Raw genomic sequence first — 24,596 nt, forward strand, 5'->3', positions numbered from 1 at the left:
CTTGACTTAATTGCAGGAAGAAAACCAAGCTCTTTTTTGCACTGGAGTACCCTTAATCCCTGTGATGAGACAGGAACACCTGGACAATTTCTGGTAACATGGTTCCATGCTGGTTCAATTAGAATATAAATGAACATATGACTTTCTTCACTAGTCTAAGAAAGAATGAGCAATCTACAGACTTATGCTGCAATTACCTCCCATCGTCTCATTCAGACAATTCCAAGTCTGCACCAATTATTTTTAAGACATAATTTTCGCTAGTGTTAAGGATATAATAAGTCAGTGAAGGGGGATACTGTAATTACAATCTTAACTCCCCCCCCAAAAAAAAACCCCTACATGATGCCCTTTCCAGCAACAGTACAATGTTACTAGGATAGAACAGTTTGGCAGAATTTAGGAGACTAGTTGTGGTCCTTGACTCAGATGTTTACTATTTTGGGGACAATAGAATTGGTTTTCTACTACAAGTAGTATTTTTGCTGTCTTAATGCTGTCATGACACTATGATCAGTCTACCTGTGCCGGATAAGGGCTAACTGCAAGCCCAAGTTACCTGAAAGTCCAAGTTTCTGAAATATTTATTTAATATATGGATAGTCCTCAACCTACAATGGTTCATTTAGTAACCGTTTGAGATCACCTAAGACACTTTTTCATGCTTATGACCATTGTAGCATCCCCATAGTCACATAATCAAAATTTAGATGCTTGGCAATTGAATATGTTGAATATGTTGACTGCAGAGTCCTAGGGTCCTTTCAGGACCTTCTGACAAGCAAAGCCAGATTCCCTTAACAAACATGTTACTAACTTAACAACTGAAGTGATTCACTTAATCACTGTGGCAAAAAAGGTTGTAAAATGGGGCAAAACTCACTTAATAAATGTCTCATTTATTAGCAAAAATTCTGGGCTGAACTATGATCATAAGTCAAGGACTACCTGTAGACGTTAGTCCTCAATTACAGATAAAAACCCTATATTTAGTGCTATTTTTCTCCCAGCCCTTCATACAAATATGTGCTTGACCTTTGGGAACAATTTTTCTCCTAATTCATTAGAACAGTGGTCACCAACCTTTCGGACCTCAAGGACCACTAAATTCATAATTTTCAATCCCGCGGACTACTAATATGATCTGAGTGGGCGTGGCTAAGTGGTCATGTGACTGGGTGGGCATGGCCAACTCGATGCCATTCATATCAAGGGGCGCCTCGCCAGTCTCTACTCGCCCCTCCCTTCCCAGCTACTCCTTGCCTGCCCACTCGGGCTCCTTAGGGCCCCAACAGGTAGCAGTTGTTGGAGCTAAGCAGCCACCATGAGAAAGAGTCCATAGTTTGAAGATCCCTAATTTAGTGCAATATAAAAAATACAAATAATTTTTCTGCGGACCACCAAAATTTTCTCGCGGACCACCAGTGGTCCACGGACCACCAGTTGGTGACCGCTGTATTAGAGAATATAGGGCATAACAGGCAAGGAAAAATATTAGGGACTGCCCAAGATCTTTTCTTCTTGCTTTTAATAGCACAATGTTTAATTTATTTATTGCATCCATTATAAATTTTAATTCAACACCCTACAAAATATATGAGATTTAACAATTTTAAATCTCATATATGATGTATTAAAGTATCATGCTTAACTGTGATATTATTTGTAATATCTGTATTATACATATTTATAATATTTATAGTCTTCCTATATTCATGTTACACTTATTCTATTTTTTCCTGAAGTGTGATTTTTCCCTAGACTACCCAGCTATTTCATGGTTGAGTAGAAACGTATTTTCAAGTCTTCTACTCTAAATATATCATTTTGTGGGCAACACTGGTTCTATATTAGCAGCTTGAGAAATTTATGCTGTAACTGCTGTTTTTCACATGTAGTTCACAGTATGATCAATAATAACATTGTGGGGATTTTTTCCTCAGCGATGCAGGAAACCTGTTAGTATGCTGAATTTGTAGATAAATATTCTCTCTCATATGGGTTAAATACGAATCTGGGTCACCAAAACTAAAGTCATGGTTTCTATGTAAGCAAGTATTTGATTTTCTAAATTAATAACAAAAATATAGGTTAAAACTGTTAAGAGATGCTGGTAAAATTTATAGCTTTTAGCAATGGAAGATAAAGACTAGAACTAGATCTCAAGTGGTGTGGATGAACCATTATTCAGTAATCTTTTCCTAAGAATTCAGAAAGTTTAAGAGTTACATTTAAGTATACAATATATAGCATTGTAGCTGAAAGAAATAATTGAGAACAATTGTAAGAAGGAAATTTGCTAAATAAATGGAACATAGTATACCCTATATTCTCGGCACTTTTGAAATACTGCTTTGTACATTCTGGTATTTGTAACTGAGCAGAGTTCATAAAGTACAATATTTCATTTTTATTCCAGTGCTTCTAGGAAACACTGAACAAAACAAAAAACTTTCAGGCACATTTCCTTTCCCTTTCACCCAGAATTCTGAACACTCTAGTAACAGCTTTATTTTTCTCAGCTGTTATGACTGATTAAGAGCCATCAAATTAGTGTCCACTCTTAGCAACCCACATGGATACATTTTCTCCAGACTGATGTGTCCCAAACCTGTCTTTCAGGTCTTCCAATGATATAACCATCATCATTGTAATTGAGCTGTTCTGCAGGACATCCTCTTCTTTTTTTCCCTTTTATCTTGCTCAGAAACTGCTCCTCCAGGGAGATAAATCAGCACATAATATGACCAAAAGATTGATAATCTGAGTTTACTTATTTGTGCCTCAAGTGAGAATTCTGAGCTGTTTTGTTTAATAATAGTTTGTTTTTTAGGCTGTCCATGGTATTCTTAGGACTCTTCTCTAATGCCAAAGTTGAAAAGTGTAATACTTTTTCTATCCTGCTCCTTCAAAGTCAAACTTTCACTCTCATCACAGAAAAAACCATTGACTTCACATCTTGGTCTTTCTAGGTACAGATACATCAGGGCATCTGAATATCTTTTCAAAGGCCTTCATGGCAATTCTCCTCTCTCAAGTATTTCTTAACTAGTGGTTCTTCTACCATTGACAGTTGATTCTAAACGGTAGAAGCACTTCAATATCTTCTCTGTCAATCTGAAGTCTGCCTTTTATATATATTGCCATCAGTTGGTCTTCTTTACATTTAATCAAAGTCCCATTTTCCCCTATGCATGCTCCTTGGCCTCCGTTACTAGAGCTCATAGAACTTTTGCGTTTTCAGCCACCATAGCTGTCATCAGCATACTTCAGGCCACTGTTGTTATTCCTTCCATTCTGAAATCATGCTGATCTTCTTCCAATCCAGCCTTTCTTCATATATATTCATACAGGTTGAATAAGTAAGGGAGACCATACAGCCTGGTGCCATTGGTTTGCCAACCTGTTTTGCCATTTTCTGTTTGGCCTGTGGCTTCCTGACCTGTATATGGGTTTTGAATGAGGATGAGATGTTCTAGGATTTTCTAGAATTTCAGAGACATTGGATCATAAATGACATATATCCACTGCGTGGCCACTTGCTTTCAGAATAATTAAAACCTTTGGCTAAGAATGGAAAGAAATTAGCTATTTCTATAAATGGCATTCCTTTTTTTCAGTTGCACTGACAAAATTAATAATGAACTAAATCCTTGATCTGGCATTTGCAGCCACTGGAAATAAAAAACCCACTGTGTTGAAAGGAAACTGCTGGAAAAACAGTTGAAATATTTTTTTAATGGCCACTAGACATCGCTTGAAAATTACTGTTTATATTCTTAATGTCCTGAGCACTGTCCAGAATGATTTTAAAGGCTGTACTGAATTCCTGTATGTCAGTGTTTCTGAACCTCAGCAATTTTAAGATGTGTGGACAGCATACCCAAGCATATCTGGCTGAGTGATTCTGGGAGCTGAAGTCCACAGTTTAAAGTTGATGAGGTTGAGAAATATTGCTTTAGCAATCTGGTACCTTGTATGGACTTCAAGTCCCAGGATTCTCCACCAGCAAGCAACTAGCAAGTTGACTTGAAAATTCTGGGAGCTGAAGTCCACACCTCTTAAAATGGCTGAAGCTGAGATGTAATGTAAGCCTTACCTCAGCTTTAAACCTACTTAACTGATCTTTCTTCCCGCATCTATGGCTGGAGGGAGAATTAGGAGTGTGGGGAGGGGAGAAAGAAGATTACAGTTTAACTTTTTTCAAAACTAATTAATGCAGAAAGGTTTTGTGAACATAGTGCAGCAGCAGTTTAGGCCAAATCTGACTTTGGAAAATGGATTTGAATTAAGATCAGATGAAAACACTTAAAACAAGTTTATCCAATATTTTACACAAACTTCTGTTATTTCTGGAAGTGATTCAAAGCCAGACACAATTTACTCTAATATTCCAAATGGTCAGTAGAATTTTCCACAAACATTTCTGAGATTTCAGAAGCCAAAACCTCTGTACTTATAGGCACCAGTGTATTATATTCGGTAACACAGTCAAGCCTCAAATGTTTATTGTTGGTTTCTTCTAGAGTAAGAATACACGGCATTATATAAAAACTTTTACATCACATTAAAGCTTAAAAACATAGTTATCAGTTTTAATTTGCTATGTTATAAATTGAGCATAAAGAAACAGCCACTAAGGATTTAATCTCACTTACTAAATTTAAATAATTTAAGCTTAAACTCTCTCTGAAAGACCCTTCTAACAGATACCTTTTTGCAGCATTTTGAAATATTTTGGGAGCTTTGTGTCTATGGAGATTCTCAGTAATCCAGTCATGGTTGTCCCAAAGGTGGCTTTATGGGAATTTCCCAAGATAAAATACTATCATCAGCAAAAAAACCAAAAAAAACCAAAAAAAACCCAACAAACCAGAAATCCTTGTTATAACTTTTGAAGTTCAGAAGCATCAGGCGTCTGAACAAAGACCTCTCTCAATCATGTAAAAAACAGAAGTTAACATAACATAACATCAGAGTTGGAAGGGACCTTGGAGGCCTTCTAGTCCAACCCCCTGCCCAGGCAGGAAACCCTATACCATCTCAGTCAGATGGTTATCCAACATTTTCTTAAAAATTTCCAGTGTTGGAGCATTCACAACTTCTGAAGGCAAGTCGTTCCACTTATTAATTGTTCTAACTGTCAGGAAATTTCTCCTTAGTTCTAAGTTGCTTCTTTCTTTGACCAGTTTCCACCCATTGCTTCTTGTTCTACCCTCAGGTGCTTTGGTGAACAGCCTGACTCCCTCTTCTTTGTGGCAGCCCCTAAGATATTGGAACACAGCTATCATGTCTCCCCTAGTCCTTCTTTTTGTTAAACTAGACATACCCAGTTCCTGCAACCGTTCTTCATATGTTTTATCCTCCAGTCCCTAATCATCTTTGTTACTCTTCTCTGCACTCTTTCTAGAGTCTCAACATCTTTTTACATCGTGGCGACCAAAACTGGATGCAATATTCCAAGTGTGGCCTTACCAAGGCATTATAAAGTGGCACTAACACTTCACGTGATCTTGATTCTATCCTCTGTTTATGCAGCCCAGAACTGTGTTGGCTTTTTAACAGCTGCTGCACACTGCTGGCTCATATCTAAATGGTTATCCACTAGGACTCCAAGATCCCTCTCACAGGTACTACTATTGAGCAAGGTACCACATATACGGTACTGGTGCATTTTGTTTTTGGCCTAAATGTAGAACCTTACTTTTTCACTGTTGAATTTCATTTTGTTAGATAGCGCCCAATGTTCAAGTCTGTCAAGATCTTTCTGTAACTTGAGCCTATCTTCTGGAGTGTTGGCTATTCCTGCCAGCTTGGTGTCATCTGCAAATTTGATGAGTTCCCCATCTATCCCCTCGTCCAAGTCATTGATGAAGATGTTGAAGAGTACTGGGCCTAAAACAGAGCCTTGGGGTACTCCACTGCATACTTCCCTCCATGTGGATGTAGTTCCGTTGAGGACTACACGTTGAGTGCGGTTGGTCAGCCAATTACGAATCCATCTGGTGGTGGTGCTGTCTAACCCACATTTTTCTACTTTATCTAGTAGTAGGTTATGGTCTACTTTATCAAATGCTTTACTGAAGTCCAAGTAAATTATATCGACAGCAGTTATACACAGTTATACAAGTTATACACAGAAAGGGAACTGTTTTTCATCCAATTGAAACAGAAGCAACATTTACTGAACCTCAGCAAGGAAATGTTTTCAAAGATAACTTCTTGTGGAGATGCAGATAGGGCATGCTTAACAACCATTCTTTCAGTTCGGAGTCTGAATGAAGTGCTGAATGAATGTTAGCTATGACTGGTCCCCAAAGTTATGGCCATCGCAATGCCCCTGTGGTCACATTATCAAAATTTTGCTGCTTGGCAACTTGCCTGCACTAAAAAACGCAGGGGTGCTTCAACTCCTCTCTCATCTTCCGCCCCCGCCATCTCTGCCTTTCTGGCTGCCCTGTGTTCTACTTGCCCTGCCAGTTCTACCATCCCCAGCTTTCATCATCTTCTTCTTCCCAGTATGACAATACATGCTTTGGACAACCTGCAATCCAACTGGGAATGAGTTGGATCGGGGTGAAATCTACTTACCTTCCTTACTGGTTGGGAAGTGCACACGCCGCCCGCCCGCAACACAAACCTTCTGTGCATGCGCAAAACCTTCTGCGCATGCGCAGAAGGTAAAGAACACATTACTTCCCAGTTAAAACCAGGAAGTAATGACACCTGGGCAGGTGGGCGGAGCTTTGCTCCGCCATCACTACCAGATCGCTAAACTACCAGCCACGATTGCTATTGGATCGCATGATCCGGTCCGATCCAGGAGCACTTCACCCCTGGGTTGGATTGAGGTGAATCCTCACATAATGATTGGTGGGATTCGGTTAATGACTGAAATGAAAATTGCTAGGACTACTATTACTAAGTGATATAGTCACATGATATTGTACTTTATAACCACATTGCTTAATGATGGAAATTCTTGTCTAAATTACTGTTTTGACTCAATATCCTCAATATCTGAATAAGTTTCTGCGAAGAGAAGTGTAACGTAAATGTAATTTACATCAGTTTTGAACTATAAAATAGTTGCCATTATGCTTTAAGAAGTTAAAGAAATCAGAATAACACAACTAAATGTCAAGACTCAGTGGTTATCATTGGAGGAGATTCTCATAAACAACTTGGAAACTGCTAGTTCTGTAAGCTGAACTGAACTGTCTAATAGGTCCATTCCCACCACTGCAATGGACTCCTTTAAACCCCATTAGGTAGAAATTTATCTACGACAAAGAGATCACATACTGTCTCTGCTATAAGTAGCCAAAGCAAAAGTTAAATGATGTCATCAGCCTGCTGCGACCAATATAATCTTATAAACCACTGTTGCTATAAGCTATTCTTCACATGGTGTGCTTTGCATGTACCTCAATAGGTAATAGTACCTCATTTCTGGTGGACCTCAACATTACACTTGTCACCTCTCAATGACTTTTTCAAGAACAGTATGAAAGATATGAAAGACTGCTAAACTAGTTATCTGGTCAGAAAATGAAACTACTCAAATTCCTTAAGTCAGGGGTGTCAAACTTGATTTCATTGAGGGCCATGTCAGGGTTATGTTTGACCTCGGGGTGCTGGGGTGGTCGTGGTCAGGGCGGGCGTGGCCAGCTTGACGTCACTCAACGCCACAGCGAAAATGGGCTCCTGAGCTCTGTTTTCAGCTGCAAAGGCCTCCTGCAACCCTCTGCCAGCAAAAATGGAGCTTGGGAGGGCTGTGGCCCTCCTGCAACCCTCTGCCAGCAAAAATGGAGATCTGTTTTCACTTGGCAGAGGCACCATGGATTGGCTGTTTCCAGGGCAGCCCCGCAGGCCAGATCTAAGCACCCTGTGGGCCAGATCCAACCTGCAGGCCTTGAATTTGACACCCCTGCCCTAGATAGTCTTGATAAATGTTTCTGTTGAGAGAAATCTGGTGAAGAATTGGAATTCTCTATTTACTCCCTTCACCCAACTAAGTCTATGTAGAACATGCCAAATTAGTTCTATTATCCAAGATTAAATCATAAGTGTTTATGCTTTTCTCGTTTTCATCAGTTATACAAAGATACCACCACAACTTTAAAACTTCTTAATAAAGTAATAAATTTGAGGCAGCAACATTTGGAAAAACTTACTAAGTATCTCTCCTCTTGCCTCATATTTGGAGTACGGATCATATGGTTCTGCTCCCCTCTCCAGTCTCCAAAACGGCGAAAAAAATAGTTAGATAAAAATCGATTGATAGGATCTCTAATAATATTGATGTATACTGGTTGGTCTCCTCCAAATCTGGCGAACAAAAATAAAGAAAAATCAGAAAACTGCAAACAGAACTTTTACAAATTCAAAAGGTATCAGAAGATAATATATATGAGTAGAAAATAGAACTACAGTGACCATTGGCAAGAGATAAAACATTTTTAAGTTTGAAGATTACTAAATCAGAAATTTAAATAGGTACATCAAAAAGAATATAAAAGCTATTTCAATGCATTTTTATACTGAACTTAATGTAGAATAACTTATCTTAACAGGCAGAAGATAGTTTGCTGTAATAGTAATTTACTTTAATAGGATATTCTATCCTATTTAATAAAGTGAAGTGTACCATTGTTGCCTACAGAATTAGATAGAAGACTGCAGACAAAAACAGCATGTTTAAAAAATGAAATAATTTTATCAGGGCTTCCAATGCTTTTGATCTACAGTAAGTAAAGTATTAATCAGATCATATCTGCTTACTTTCCCTATTGCTTATGTATATGGCTTTCCTATACTATCCACTGAGACCACAATAAATATAGCTAAAATAAGAATGTGTTCTAAAAAGAAAAATTGCCCCAAAAGCAAATGGCTTGTTTCCCAGTAAATATTTTCTTACTTTTCCATGTCCTAGGGAGGTTAATATGTATTTTTCATTTTAAGAATTAATTGGGAGAGCAGTGAACTGTTTCAGGGAAAAGGTTTTATTTTTCTGAATTAAAAAGGCTAACACATATCAGGATAAAATGTAAGAAATCTTAATAAAATGTCAGGGTAGAATTGAAAATCCAGATGTGAAACTTACATGATAATAAATAATAAATCAATTTCCAAATTCAGTGTAACTTGGAATGTCCTAAACACAATTATTTGTGAGGATGTTCTGTTGGACAATTATATCATCACCATGGCTAGTTATACTATTTCCACATATAAAAGCTTACAGAAGAGTGGAAACAATTTATGACAAATATGTAATACAAATATTTTAATAATGTTTGAACATAAATCTATTTATCACTAGTGAGTTGGAGATCTTAGCTCTAACATAGTTATCCTATTCAGATGTTAGATGTTGCCCTATTTAGATGTTAGAGCTAAGGTCTCCAATTCACTAATCATTATAAATCCTTAAGTTTACATTATAAATTGTTAAGTTACATACAGATTCTATATTAAGTTCATTTTAATGATTACTTTCAAAATATGTTCTAATAAATTGGATTATTACTTTCAGATCTACATAAAAGTAAGATTAAAATGTGAGATAAAGAACAGTATTGATATACATAATTTATTTGGAAAAATATACATAATTTATTTGGAAGAATGTAATGGAAATCTATAGGATTTAGATACAATTATACTAGCATCAAAATTGTTAGGAGTACGTAGCCTTATTGCAGTGTAAATCTTTTAAATTTAATAAAAGGATACCTGATGTTAAATTTTAGTACATTTTTTATGAAACTTAGGCATCCTACATATTTTTTTGGATTATGCACCATGTCATAAGTGTAAAAGCAATACTAGGAATTAATTGAATATAAATCTATTTTTAATATAAACAAAGTTTGTCTTTAAGACTGACATTTTAGTTATTCCCCAGAGTGCTTTGTGCTTCTTCCAAACTTTAGCCCTATAATACTTGTACAGATCAGTTATTTTCCCAGTAGCAAAGCTTGAAATACTATAAGATGTATTTATATAATTATTTGTTTTAGAACAGGTGCAAAATCCTCCATTCAAAATAACACTGACAAAATGAATTGTGACAATTCATTGTTCCTGAAGTATTAATGCTAAGATTATTAAAACAGAATTGTTAATTTTAAATCTCATAATGGATTATGAACAAGTTTTGTAAACCAAGTACTTATTTTTCTTACTTATTTTTCATAAAGTCAGTCCAGTTCAGCTAGCAAATCAATTTTGTATCAAAATTCAAAATCAGTTAAGACTTAACAAGAGGTTGAATACACTACCCCATGAGGTCAACATAAAGGAAACAAAGACCCTTTAATTAAACCATAAATTTATGTGTTGTCAATTCATGAAACATTCTAGGACAGGGGTCCCCAACCCCTGGTCCATGGATCCACACCAGTCCACAGCATGCCAGCAACGAGACCACGCAAACAAGCGAAGCCCCATCCACAATATACAGGCTGCATACAAAACAACCCCCCCCCTCTGGTCTGCAGGAAAACCTTTCTCTACCAATCCCTGGTGCCCAAAAGGTTGGGATCCCCTGTTCTAGGAAGTACAGCAGCTAAGAACAAGACTTGGAGAAAGAATTATTAGTTTGAGAAAGCATACAAAGTATGTTTCACAAAATAGAGACATTTAGTAAATAGGAATTGATTTTAATGACATCAAAAAAAATCCCAAATTCTATGCTTATTGTTAGACTAAATTATCAAGAGGCAATCCGCATTATCGACTTCACTCACAAAGCTTGACTAGGGCGCATATAAAATATGTAATAAAGTTAATGTATATAAATCACAGAATAATGTTAAAAGTTTACAATCATGTGCAATCACATTACTAACTCTCCAGAGCTACATGTGGCCCCTGTGCCACAGATTGGACACACCTGCAGATCATTATTAATAATGCCCATATGTGTGGCATATAGCCCAACTCAGAACAGTTATTGCAGACTACTGCAATAGTCTACTGACTTGCACATATGCCTAAAACTTCTATAGTCGTACCAATATACACAAAAAGTGCAGGGGTGAGCTTCAAAAATTTTAGCAAGGGGTTCTCTGCCAGGTTGCTAGGTGAGCGTGGCCATGGCGAGCATGGTCTAGTTGGCCTCCTGGAGGGGGGGCATTTTTGCCCACTCTGGGCTCCAGAGGCTTTCATCGACATGAGCCCATTTCCGGCCTTCCCGAACTTCCGGTAGACCCGTTTTTCGCCCTTCCTGAGCCTCCACACACACCCTGCACTTACCTACATCCAAAACTGGCCAGCCAGGAATGAGATTTGGGGGTTCTCCAAACTGCACAGAATCTTAGCTAGAGGTTCTCCTGAACCCCTGCAAACCCCCAGCAGCCCACCTCTGGAAAAGGGTGGCTACAAGAGAAGAAGGTGCACATGCAATGGTGGAATGTTCTGTCATCAAACTGATTCAAGCAGTATTGATGAATTAGATCTTGTTGCCATTTAGATTTCCAATTTTAAACCCCAATTTAGCTGCACAATCCGAGAGAGGCTAACAATTCAGTCCTCTTGAATTTAGTCCCTGTTTTATATTCTGCTCACTTGCCTGGCACTATCTGTGGTCTATCTTCTACAACAGAAAAAAAAAAAAGGGGGGGGAGACTCTGCTGTTCTAGATATATGTTGTTACCAATTATCACAAGAAGTCTGCCACCTTTCAGACTGACAAAAGTTACAACAAAAGATAAAACGTTGTGTGAACTGCAGTGTACTTTATCCAGTGCATGGAATGGGTAAACTGATATAGGGTTTAAATTGGGGATGCAGTACTTTAAAAGGAACCCATAATCTTTCCCACATATAGCCTGCATTTGCCTAAGCACCCCATCTTCCCCTACTTTCCTCAGTCCCCTGGCCCCTTTAAGTTCTACATCGAATTAGCTATCCCATGCATCAAATGAAGTGATGCATTCTGCGGCTCAGAATGTCTTATGCCTTTGGATAAAATCTGTAAGTCAAAAAAATGGGTTACCAGACCCCTCCTGAGTTTTGGCTATCATAGATTAACATGGCCCTCCTGCTACAAAATCTATAGTTATCAATTATAACTAAAGTATCTACTGACCTAATTGGCATTCAGAAAAGCTATCCATTTGAACTAGAAGACCCAGATTTCTGTACATATCTTTGGTCAATGTCCAACTTAAGGGCATAAGTAGCAGATGGGGAAGTAGAATAAAATATGAAAGAAATTATAAATTGTGGCACACCTCCCATGAGCCTAAAGAGAATAGAATTTCGTTCATTTAGCAGTGAGCTCAGGAATTCTCAACATCTTCCAGAACATACATCACTTCTTCATGACAGATGTAGATTGTATTATAGGCACTTCCACCCTTCTAAAATTTATGTTTGTATAACTAAGGCAATTGCTTCAGCTAAGAAGTATTTACTGTGCGCCTTCTTCCCCTAAAATGCCAATCTTTCAATTAAAAAATAAGCAGCTGGGGGAAGTTAACACTCACTGTAATGTTTTTCAAAATTCAAAAAAACCATATGCCATATCCAATTAAACTGACCCTGATGTTTCACCTATGTGTAGCCCCAAATATGCTATGGTTTTCCCAGTTGCAATGTGTGGTTGTGAAAGTTGGACCATAAGGAAGGCTGAGCATCAAAGAATTGAGGCCTTTTTGAACTATGGTGCTGGAGAAGACTCCTGTGAGTCCCTTGGACTGCAAGGCGATTAAACCGGTCAGTCCTAGAGGAGATCAACCCTGACTGCTCCTTAGAAGGCCAGATCCTGAAGATGAAACTCAAATACTTTGGCCACCTAATGAGAAGGAAGGACTCACTGGAAAAGATGCCCAGTGCTGGGAAAGACTGAGGGCAAAAGAAGAATGAGACAACAGAGAATGAGGTGGCTGGATGGAGTCACTGAAGCAGTTGGAATGAGCTTAAATAGTCTCCAGAGGATGGTAGAGGACAGGAAGGCCTGGAGGAAAGTTGTCCATAGGGTCACAATGGGTCGGACACAACTTAACAACAAGCCCCAAATATAGGGAAAAAATATAAAGACTGAAAACATTATTCCCAAGGTTAGGTTGGAAAGATCTGAGCTGCAAAATTCTGGACAACCAGTTGATGATAGGAAAAAATAAGGAATAGTTGCTATTTTTTAAAAAAAACTGTTTGAAAATTTCTTGACTGCCATCTAGTGGTCACTTTGAGTTTTGCAGCCATGTTTTGGCATCCCTACTAAATAATTCTAATCTGACCTGGATTGAGATAATAAAGGCAGCCACCATTTCCATTCCTTGCAGCAGCAGAGCATGTTGCCTGCATGATGCAAAATGCCACATGGAGGCAAAGCATACCCTCTTGCCTAGCCCTAATACTGAAAGATGGCCACTCCTGTTTATAATTGTAGAGGGGACTGTTTGTAGACATTTTGAGGCACAGGAGGAAGAGCTGCTACTAGGGCTGTGGGATCTGCTATTAAAGCAGTTGGGATGAGAATTTGCTGTGAGATGCAAATATAAAGAGAATGACATTGCTTAGTGGCGGCAATATCTGCGATCCAGTTGCCATCATTAACTGAATCCCACGGTCATTAGGCGAGGCAACTTCCAGCCGACTTCCTACAGCCAAAGTCAGTGGGGGAAGTTGTGATTCTCAGGCTCACAGACAGATTAAGTGGCTGATGTATGGGAAGATTGGGGAGGGTGTGTAAGAGGCATGGGTGCAAAGGAGGACCAAGAAAGTAGAAGGGAATATACAAGAGGTGCCACATTCGTTTAGGAGGATGCATGAGATGCATGGGTTGGGGAGGTGCAGTTCAGGAAGGGCAGGCAAAGGGCACAGTGTAGGTTAGGGAATGCCCAGGGGTGTGCAATGCTGCTCAAGGAGGGTACACAGGGGTGAGTGAGTGCAAGTGCAGAGGGCTGGGAACGGATGCATGGGGGGAGATTTACTCCAGCTTCCCCAGGAAAGGTTGCAAATCATGATCAGGTGATTGTGGGACAATTGGCAACAAATTGTTAAGTGCGAACAAGTTGCCAAGTACTCAGATCATAATCATGTGACTGTAGCATTGCTGGGATGGCCAGAACTCTGAAGTCATAACCATCAGTTATTCAGTGCCTTTGTAACTTGGCAAGTTATTGGTTGAATGGTTGTAGGTCAAGGGCTACTCATATAAACTTTATTTTGTTTCTGATATCAGTTTGCAGAACTGTAGCACAAAGGTGTGTATAACAGTTCATTTTTAACCATTCCTCATGTGAAATTTTGAAAAACCATCATTTTGCAAATGAAACTGGACTTTATAAAGATTTACATGTGCATTGAAACAGCCTGCACACTTCTTATTCTGTTCTCCCTCAACCAACATTGTGCAAATTTAAATTTATTTCTCCATCTAATTGTGTTTTTCTGACTTGCAGGTAATGCTCACTTTATGGCTGGTCACTTAAAAACTGTTCAAAGTTACAACAGGCTCAAAAAAGTTACATACAATTTACCTTTAAAGTTACTACTACTGTATCACTGCTGTAGCCATATGATTGCATGTTGAGCATTTGGCAACCAGCTCACAATTATAACTGGTTGTAGCATCCTACAGTCACTTTATTATGTTTTGCAATGTTTTTGCAGGTTTTTTTGACAAAAACCATCCGTTTACAACTATGTGAATCACTTAATGAATCATATGATTCATTTGAAGATCTTCATAAGAATGCTTCTAAAATCAAGTCCAATAACATGATGATTTATGACCACAATGACTTACCACCAACATTCAACTCAATTGTGGTTGTAGATCGAGGACTACCTGTTTTTAATTCCTCTTAGTTCTGTAATATCTTAGATCATAAAGCGTATGTGATTGTAACTTTTTTTTTTTTTTTATTCAAAAAGTTTTACAAATTTTTTTTTTCCCCTTTCCCCCCCTCCTCCCCCCTCCCTTCACAACCCCCCTCCCCCCCCCGACTTCCCGGAACAAGCACAAGGTATAGTTAAAAGTAAAACAAACATATGCTAAAAATTTTTCGTCCCAACTTAATTATACCCCTACAATCATCAATTCCTAACTTCCCCAAAGCAATCAAAATAATACATCATAATCATTCAAAACAGTCTGATAACTCTTAGTCTGATATCTACGTTGAATATAGTCAATCCATTTTTTCCATTCCTTTAAGTATCTTTCTTGCGTATTGTCTTTCAAAAAGGCTGATATCTTCGCCATCTCAGCCAAATTGGCAACTTTCAATATCCATTCTTGTATTGTTGGTACTTCTTTTTTCTTCCAATATTGTCCTATTAGTAATCTTGCTGCAGTTATTAGATTTAAAATCAATTTAGTCTCAATTACTGTACAATCCGTAATAATTCCCAACAAGAAAAATTGCGGCAGGAACTTTATCTTCTTTTCAGAACATTTTGTAAAATCCACCAAATTTTTATCCAAAAGGCCTTTATGTCCTTACAAGTCCACCAAATGTGAAAATATGTAGCGTCATCACAATTACATCTCCAACATTTTGCTTGCATTTCTGGATACATACATGATAATTTTTTAGGATCTAGATGCCATCTATAAAACATTTTATAAAAATTTTCCCTCAGATTCTGTGCCTGCGTGAATTTAACATTTCTAACCCAAATTCTTTCCCACGTTTCCAATAATATTGGCTCCTGAAAATTTTGTGCCCACTTTATCATACAGTCCTTTACCAAGTCCCTTTCAGAATCTATTTCAAGTAACACATTATACAATCTCTTTATGTGCTCCTGAGACTGATTTCTAATTTGCTTTACCAAATTTCCCTCGTTCTGCTCTATACCAATTTTCTGATCTCCCTTCCATCTATATGTGATTGTAACTTGAAATATCCTATCTCAAGACTTTACAGATTACAAGAGTAAATTTTAACAGCTAATGTTCTTCAACAGCAAAGTATACGTGCAGAGGAACATTTTTAAAAATCAAATGGAATTTTGGCAGAAGATTCCTTTTTGCATAACATGATGCCGAGTTTCCAGTTGGAAAGTTTGGAAACTCAAGTGACCTCTGAAAGAAGCATATAGTGCATACAAACAAATAGAAATAAAGTTATACGTTTTATTCGCAAATCTTTTGCTCAGTAATACAAACATACAAAATCCTTCCTTCTTCCTTTTTGTCAAAAAATCCTTATCCTTGAAAGCATGGATGGCTAGGGGAATTCTGCATCACTGCTTTTCTGGTTTGTGACAGAAATGCAACTTCCTTATGGTAGAATCTCACACTGTTATGGAACTGTGTGTCTGTACACATATTGTATATTCCCCAAATAAATCACAGGGTGATCAAAATAAAGAAGCAACAGACTGGCATAACAAACAGTTATCAATTCCCTAAAGGATGGGGTTTTTTTCTGTAGCTAAACATTAAATTAAAAGTAAAAGGATTCTATAAACCAATTGTCTGTTCACTGCCATACACTATTAAAATGAAATGAGGAATTTCCTTACCTTGAGAAATTAAGGAAATGAACATGTCTAGTGAATAAATAGGGCTGCTCTGCAGTGCTTATATTTCTAATCAATTCCATCTGAAAACAAAAAGAAACAAAAATTAAGACAAACAGTTCCAAAGGGAAGCCCTGAAAAACTACTTATTTCATTGGGCTCTGACTCATTAGACTGCAGCAAGACTATCCACCAACAGTAACGGGAAAAAACATGGTTTTTTTTCAGATAAAAATATTCAACTTTTTTTCCTGAACTTTATAATTTTAAAAATTATTTTCCTCTTCTCTTATTGGCAAATTTATTGAGCCTGAAGCACCAATGCAGAAGCAGCAGAAACAAATCAGTCAGCTATCTGAGATCCTGTATAAAGCATACAAACACGATATGTGCATACGTTTAATGTACTTACAAAAACCGTATATTAAATTTCATTAAATCAGAGCTAATTTCTCCTGAAACAATAACTTTCCCACTCCTTATTTTCAACAGTGCATTATGCTCTAAATAAACACAGCAATTAGCAATTAATAAACTTCAATGTTCTTCATTATTTCATTCAATTCTTTCACAAATATTTGTGTTTAGTTTCCATAGAGATTTTGTTTCTAAAAAATAATTCAATTTTAAACTTTCCCTGCCCTTTTTTTTTGAAAGCTTGAATTTAAATGATTTCTACAACTATGTTCTGCTTAATTTTGCAAAGCCTTACACTATCTGAAACATACTGTATTACATCAATCCAAAAGTGTTACAATTAGATATTTGCAAAAGAATTCTAGGCTTTCTTGCCAGGGTTTAGTCAGTTTACTTTATAATCTAAATACTTATATTGTATATCCAAGTAGTAATTAAAAAAAACCCATTCAAGATTATATTTTCATTATAGCCAGTTGAAATCCCAGAACTGCACAACTGTGCACAACTGTACAACGATATTTTTAGTTAGGTGACAAAAATCAATACATGCATCCTGACCATGTATCAGTATATCCAAGATGTACTTTGTGAGATTGTGCGTGCTCAGGACAGAACTGTGCTTTGTTTACTCTTGTGGCACAAAGGTCAAAACACACCAAAACTGACCAGGATTATTCTTATTGTTCTCAGAAGTGCTGCATGTTGTGCGAGCAAAACCAGTCTACTCCTTCTCTATATTAACAAAAAGCATTTTGTGAAAGCCTCAATTGACTAAGTCCGTGTTGCTCAGCAGACTATCAGTCTCTTTGGTGACAACCGTGGCATACAGAGAATCGTGTCTTGGAATGAAACAGGATTACATGAAAAAGACCATCAGTTAATGGATTAAATGTGACAACCATTTCTCATGCAGTCACAAATCCACTGCCAGACAACTCGTTACCAAAGCAAGACAGGTGGAAATAATCACTTTCCCTCCTGCTCAAGAAAAATGATTTCTAACCTATTGCATGTGAGAGTAGAAGAAACCATTGCAAGAACAAGAAATTTGGTTTCATTATAAAGAGAGCGTGCAATCTCTGGAATTTTTTTTCCTAATTTCCTAATTAGTTTCTCTATGGTAAATCTAGTTAGAGCTTCTGTGATCTTGGAAGTTTATATTTCAAATTTCTTGGCTAAACAATCAATAGAAGAGAAGTATAAGGAAAACGTACAGGTAGTCCTCCATTTATGACCATAGTTGTTGACTGAAACAGTTATTAATCAAGACACCCAAGGGATCAGTTCGCATAGTGACCATGAGGCTAGCTCTCCCAGCTGTGATCATTAAATATTAAGGTGGGTTGTCCAGCAGAACACAAGGGAGATGGTCTAGGCCTCCCAGACATGATAGAGTAAGGAGAGGGCACAGCCCCCTCACCACACCCAGGAGACCTGGGCCTTCTTCCAGCCCCATAAAAAGCATCCACTTACCTTTCAGTTGTTTGGCAGCTGCTGACTATGGTTTATGGTTTATTAGATTTTTTAGATTTTTTAGACTATTGCAGCTGCCTTGTTCCATCCTGTGAGCAGGCAACCATTCTCACCATTGCTTTGAAGGCTTTTTCTCCAAATAGTGCAATTTGAAGAAGGGCCTTTTAATAAGAATGATGGTGTTCAATTGCATTTTTGCCAGATTTGAAGTCCATTTCTCCAGCACGCAGGAAGATTTTTCCTTCCCTGTATGGAGGAAGGGAAATCCCTCAGCATGCTGGGGAAATAGAACTAAAACTCAACCGTCCTTCCACCTGCAACCTTTCCTGCTGGCTTCCCCACTGACTTTCTAGGGAAGCTGGCATAGAAAATTGCAAATGGTGATCACATGTTCGCAAGTTACTAGGAACTGGTCATAAATGTGAACAGGTTGTCAAGCACCAAAATGCAGTCATGTGACTGCAATGCAAAGTTTTTTAAAGTGCCCATTCCGACTGGTCATAAAAATGTCAAATGAGGTGTGCTGAGAAATTTTAAAAAAGGGAAAGAATGTAGAGTAACAGAAATCAAGGATGATGATCTGACCTTGAACACTGATGCTAATGAATAACTCTAAGGAAATGAAGATATAAACTTGATTATAAATGAAAAGGCTATAATGCATGTCAGAAAGTATGAATTGGCATCATTAAGTTAATAATAGTTGAATGTTATACTCTAATGAATGGTAATAGTAGGAGAATAAAAAATGAAATAATTGTGTAGTGAACAGAACGAAGGGGGAAAATTATTAAGGACATGAATGGACACATAGGAATGAGACAAGATACCATTCACACACACACACACACACACACACACACACACACACACACAAAACCACTGGTCTGTTCAGAACCTAAAAATAAATGTGACTGGTAACAGGGGTTTTTTTAGTATCTGCTTACAGAAATGCATGTTTTGAATACATGGTTAAACTTAAGCCGATGCATACATTCATACACACCGCAAAAGAATGAATATAAGAGAGTGACTGATTTGATTGTGTAGGATAAAAGATTGAAATAATTAGTCTGATGAGAGTGATGAAAGATTCAGAATGTGGGCCGGATCATTTTTTGCTAGTGCCAAGAGTAAATCTTCGTGGAGTGGGAAATGCATGGAAGAAAGACATGGGGGGTGGGGTGGGGAGGAGACTAGAAGTTGAATGACTGCAGGAACACAAAATACACACTCTGTATGAATGAAACAATGAATGAAGAGTGTAGGGAAAGAGGATGTAGACAGAATGAAAATAGTTACGTTACAGAGTGCCACAAAACTGTCAAATTATGCTAAGCGTAAGTGTGAATAAGAATAAGTCATGGATGAGGGGAAATGCTTATGAAATTATTACTGCAGGCAGGCAGGCAGGCAGGCAGGCAGGCAGGCAGGCAGGCAGGCAGGCAGGCAGGCAGGAAGGAAGGAAGGAAGGAAGGAAGATTGTAATTATTTGATGGTTTCAAATTATAGAAAGATATGAAGAGGTGTAGAAAATATCATTCATGTAAATTAGATAAGCTATATACTTTTTCCTCTTTTTTATGTGATTATAATTTCTTCAAGTTACTCTAATCCAAAAAGGATGAACATATACTGTATGTATGTATGAATGTAGGTTATAGAGGTATGTATATAATATCAATATACTGAAAAACTTGAACAGCTTTAATTCTTTTTAAAAAATTCAATTCAATCATACTGTCATACTGATAACTTCTTTACTTTCACAATACTGTATAAAATTTGAAGTCACAGAGAAAAGATAATATACCAGCAGAATACACTATACCTTACTGTGGATTATTCATCACACTGGGAAGTTATTTCCTAGTGTTTCCAAATTCTGAACAACTCAGGATTATGGAAAACGATTGTTTTCTGTTTTTTAAAATATGTCTTTATAAATACATTTTCTTACTAAAATATATTAGAAGTTCAGTAAAAGAATAGACTGCATTTTCAGTAATACTCCACCTGGTGGCATTAACAAGTGATTTGTAGGAAAATGGCAAAGTCTGCTTATACAAAGACTGAAAATAAAGTCAAATGTTATTCAAATAAAACATAATTTTGTTACTTGGGAATAAAATTGTGTTATATTTCAAAGAGAAAATAAACTGGAAAGAGCTTTAATTCTTTATATCTCAGTTAAAGTTCTTTCCTCTTACATTATTTTGCCAATGCTTGCAATATTATATAAGGTGTTGTGTTATTTTAAAAATAGATATGCATCAAAGTAATAACATACCACTGAAATGTATCTCTCTGAAAATCACATGATGTGAGGAAATGGATATATATATTTTATTTATTTTAAACTTGAAGTGTTAAAGCTTTTTGTTCTCAATCAGATGTTCTTGAGATAGGCGAACCAATATCATGTCCTTGTAATCCCATCTTCCATTCCCTGTATAGGAACAAATATCTACATTCTAAATTTCACAGAAGTTCTAACTGGCAGCTGCACCAAAGTCAATCTGTTTTCTTCCAGCATCATATTTATTGAATTCTCATTGCCTATCGAAGTAGGGAGAGCATTTAGGAGACACAATCTGCCTGATTTCTATACCTAGTCCTGGTTGTTCCCTCCAATCAGTCAATCAGGATTAAATTAATCCTTTGTTACATGTGCCTGTATATGTCTATGTGGTACTAACTGGGAATGTGAGATCATGGGAACTATTGTAAAAATCTTAAGGCTGTGAGGAAGGAGAACTCACTTCTTTTCTAAAGCTGTTCCTTTTTATTTTTTATTTCTTAATATGGTGTTTTGGATGTATTTAGGAATGATCTAATAATCCAATGTTAATTTATCAGGCTAGAAACTGGGATAATGTGAGATCTAGGTCTGTTTTGGCACAAAACCAACTGGGTGATTGGGGCCAGTCACTCTTTCTCAGTCCTAGGAAAGAGGCAATGTCAAATCACTTGTCAGGAAAACTGCAGGGACTTGTCCATGCAGTTTCCAGGAACTGTTCATGATTGAATGGAAGAAAAAGAAGTATGTTTGCATGTGTATGCATATGAATCAATATCCTAAATTTAATTAATTGTTTACATTTTTAAAAATGGAATCCTGTTAAAAAACTGAGTCTTTAAAACTGTAAAGAGTAAAGGTTCCCCTCGCACATATGTGCTAGTCATTCCCGACTCTAGGAGGCAGTGCTCATCTCTCTTTCAAAGCCGAAGAGCCAGCGTTGTCTGAAGATGTCTCCGTGGTCATGTGGCCAGCATGACTAAACGCCAAAGGCGCATTGAACGCTGTCATCTTCCCACCAAAGTCTCTATTTTTCTACTTGCATTTTTTACATGCTTTCGAACTGCTATGTTGGCAGAAGCTGGGACAAGTAACGGGAGCTCACCCTGTTACACAGCACTAGGGATTCGAACCGCTGAACTGCCGACCAACAAGCTCAGCGTCTTAGCCACTGAGCCACTGACTCAATTTGTCTTTTTTTATGCAATGTGCTGCTGCTGGAAAAGCAATATTGTAGGTTCTTTGGACTGCTTTTGAATTATTATCCAAATAAGTCAATTCCCCAATCATCTATTATATGCTTATGACCTCAGCCTATATGTCTTCAAATTCCTCTGCTTACTCTTAATTCTGTATATTGTGAATTCCAGATTCACCAATAAAAATACTGCTATTCATCCCACAAATTTCAACAGGTCCCCAGCCATTACTGTATCAGCATCATAGGCAAATACCAAACAGCCTGAACATAGTCTTATTATGTATAAGTCTGAATCATATTAAATCATATTAAACAGTGATATTCAACATAGCCTTCTGCTTACAAGGTGCTGAGTACTGTATCTAGTTTGCTAGAAAAACGCAACCTTTTTCTGACGGAAAGAAAAGATTTATTATTTTTATTATTATTATTTATTTATTACATTTTTATACCGCCCTTCTCCCGAAGGACTCAGGGCGGTGTACAGCCTTTGTACAGCCTTTGTAACTAATTATCCTGTAACACTGTATAATATATGTATACACAAGCAGTATGCATACAAAAGAGAACTAGTGTGGTACAATGTTTAAGATGCTTGATCGGGCTAGAAAATCCCAGGTTCTAATCCTCCTTTAGGCAAAAAGCTATCTGAATGATTCTGGGCTGGTCACTCTTCTCTACCCTAGATCGGAAAACATTTATTTATCAATCCATACTGAATCAGAGTGGTAGATCACAAGAGACTTTGAAGTTATATACCACACAAACACACACACCCCGACACACACACACACACACCTGTCTCTGTATGTATTCAAACTCAGACAGAAACAACCTCTTTTTAATGTGAAATATGTCAGCTTCCTGATTAGAACTTCTTTTCCAAATTCTATTCTCTGCATCATTCTTTCCAAACATTTCCTGTCATCCATACACCTAATCTTCCCAAAGGCCCAATTAATGTTTTATTTATTTATTTTTCACATTTTTGAACCACCCATCTCTCTTACAGAGGGACTTTTTTTTTCTTTGATATATTTTGTTTGATCTTACAAGTTTTAAACTTCAAGGCCATATCGTAAATCATTTTTAAGTACTTATTAATTACAGGATTTCACTGAACTTTAGAATGTGATGTTTGCTTTTAACTTTGATCCCCAAAAACAAGCACAAATGTGCTGAACTTAAAATCTTCATGGTTGATTTTAGGGTTGCGCTCTATATTTAGCAATCTTGGTTTTCAGCAGAAAAAAAAAATGATTTAAGAATAAGAGCAAACAGTTTTCCATAAAAATAACTATCCACTTCCAGGAATATTTGCCTTTTCTCACACCTGATTGGCAAAGCAATTGTAACAGTCCAGTGCTTTGGTGCTATTTTTAATTCAGTTAGAAATGTCTTCAGAGAATGATCTAAGCAAATTTCTGAAAACACAGTGACATCATACAGATACATAACTAAACCCTAGGAAAAGAAATAGCAATAAATGCAAATGCCAGATTGGTTGTCCATACATACTGTGTATTATTAATGTGAAACTAAAGAAAGCTTTCAAAACGTTTCCTGAATAATGGACATTTAACCTAGCATCCAATTGTATATTCTATCAATGAAAGCAATTTCCTCTGACAGAACAGAAATGATTTTTCATCCACCAGCAGTTGCATTTCCTACTCTCAAACTGTGCTTTGGAGAATCCACTCTCTGAAAACAAATTGGTTTGATTGTATGTGAAAAGCTGCACCTATGATGCTAACCAAAAATATTTGAAGCACTACTGGATTCCATTCATACATATCATTCCATTCATGAAGCCAATTCCCATCAAAATGACTGAAAACAGAACATATTTCAGTACCAGTATTAACCGGGATGAATATTTCAGTGAGATACACTCTCTCACACTCTCTTTCTCTCTCTAACACACATTAGTACCTTATTAGACATTATATGTCTTATATTTTTTGGAACCCTGAAATAAGCGCTTGGCGTTATTGCCATGAGCTCAAAAGCCCGATTGGGCCTATTATCAGGGGATGTCTTATTTTGGGGTATAATGCACTTTAAAATTTCATCATTGAAATGGACTTGCTACAAATTTTCCAAAGCATCAGAAGGCAAGACAAGAAAAAATGAACGGACACTAATCAAGGAGAGAAGCAACGTGGAATTAAGGAGAAATTTCCTAACTGTGAGAACAATTAACTAGTGGAACAGCCTTCAGAAGCTGTAGGTGCTTCATCATTGGAGGTTTTTAAGAAAAGCCTGGACAGCCACATGCTAAAAGGTTTCCTGCTTCAGCGGGGTTTGGACTAGAAGATCTCCAAGGTTCCTTCCAACTCTATTCTGACTTTCTGATTTTCTGAATATAAAATGGGAAAAAGTAAGCAGATAACTTGCCTGTTCATTCTTGGTAAGCCTAGTTTTATTATGAATATCCGATGTAACTAAATTGAACCCATGCCTCTCCGACAGAATTCTTAACAGCAAAACCACAGTCCGGCTCCCACATTTTCCAACTCTGTTGTATACCACCTGGCTTGGGAATGGAAGGACCTAGGCAGAAAAGATAAAAAAATGTTAGCCTTCCTATTTGAAAATATTTAACTGCAAAAAATTATTTTGTTTTGACTTGAGACTGAAATTTTGAAAATGAGAACTTTACAAGCAAAGAAATTCAAAAGTTTGAAATATTAAAAAAGCAGAAAATAT

General features: G+C 37.2%; 1 protein-coding gene across 5 annotated transcripts in view; it reads right to left on the reverse strand.

The window, feature by feature from the left end:
* The window catches only part of UST (uronyl 2-sulfotransferase), a 152,213-nt gene that overhangs the window by 42,004 nt on the left and 85,613 nt on the right, over positions 1–24,596 (reverse strand). For all 5 annotated transcript variants that reach the window (XR_009153540.1, XR_009153541.1, XM_058169918.1 and 2 more), the window contains 3 exons: positions 24,285–24,440; positions 16,495–16,574; positions 8,178–8,331 (listed from right to left, as the gene is read on the reverse strand). Coding sequence is in view for 3 of the 5 variants with exons in the window: in XM_058169918.1 (XP_058025901.1) it covers positions 8,178–8,331; positions 16,495–16,574; positions 24,285–24,440 (390 nt within the window). In the remaining 2 variants the exon portion in view is untranslated. The remainder of the gene's footprint in view (positions 1–8,177; positions 8,332–16,494; positions 16,575–24,284; positions 24,441–24,596) is intronic.

Source organism: Ahaetulla prasina, chromosome 1 (genome assembly GCF_028640845.1).
Source record: "Ahaetulla prasina isolate Xishuangbanna chromosome 1, ASM2864084v1, whole genome shotgun sequence".
Taxonomy (NCBI): domain Eukaryota; kingdom Metazoa; phylum Chordata; class Lepidosauria; order Squamata; family Colubridae; genus Ahaetulla; species Ahaetulla prasina.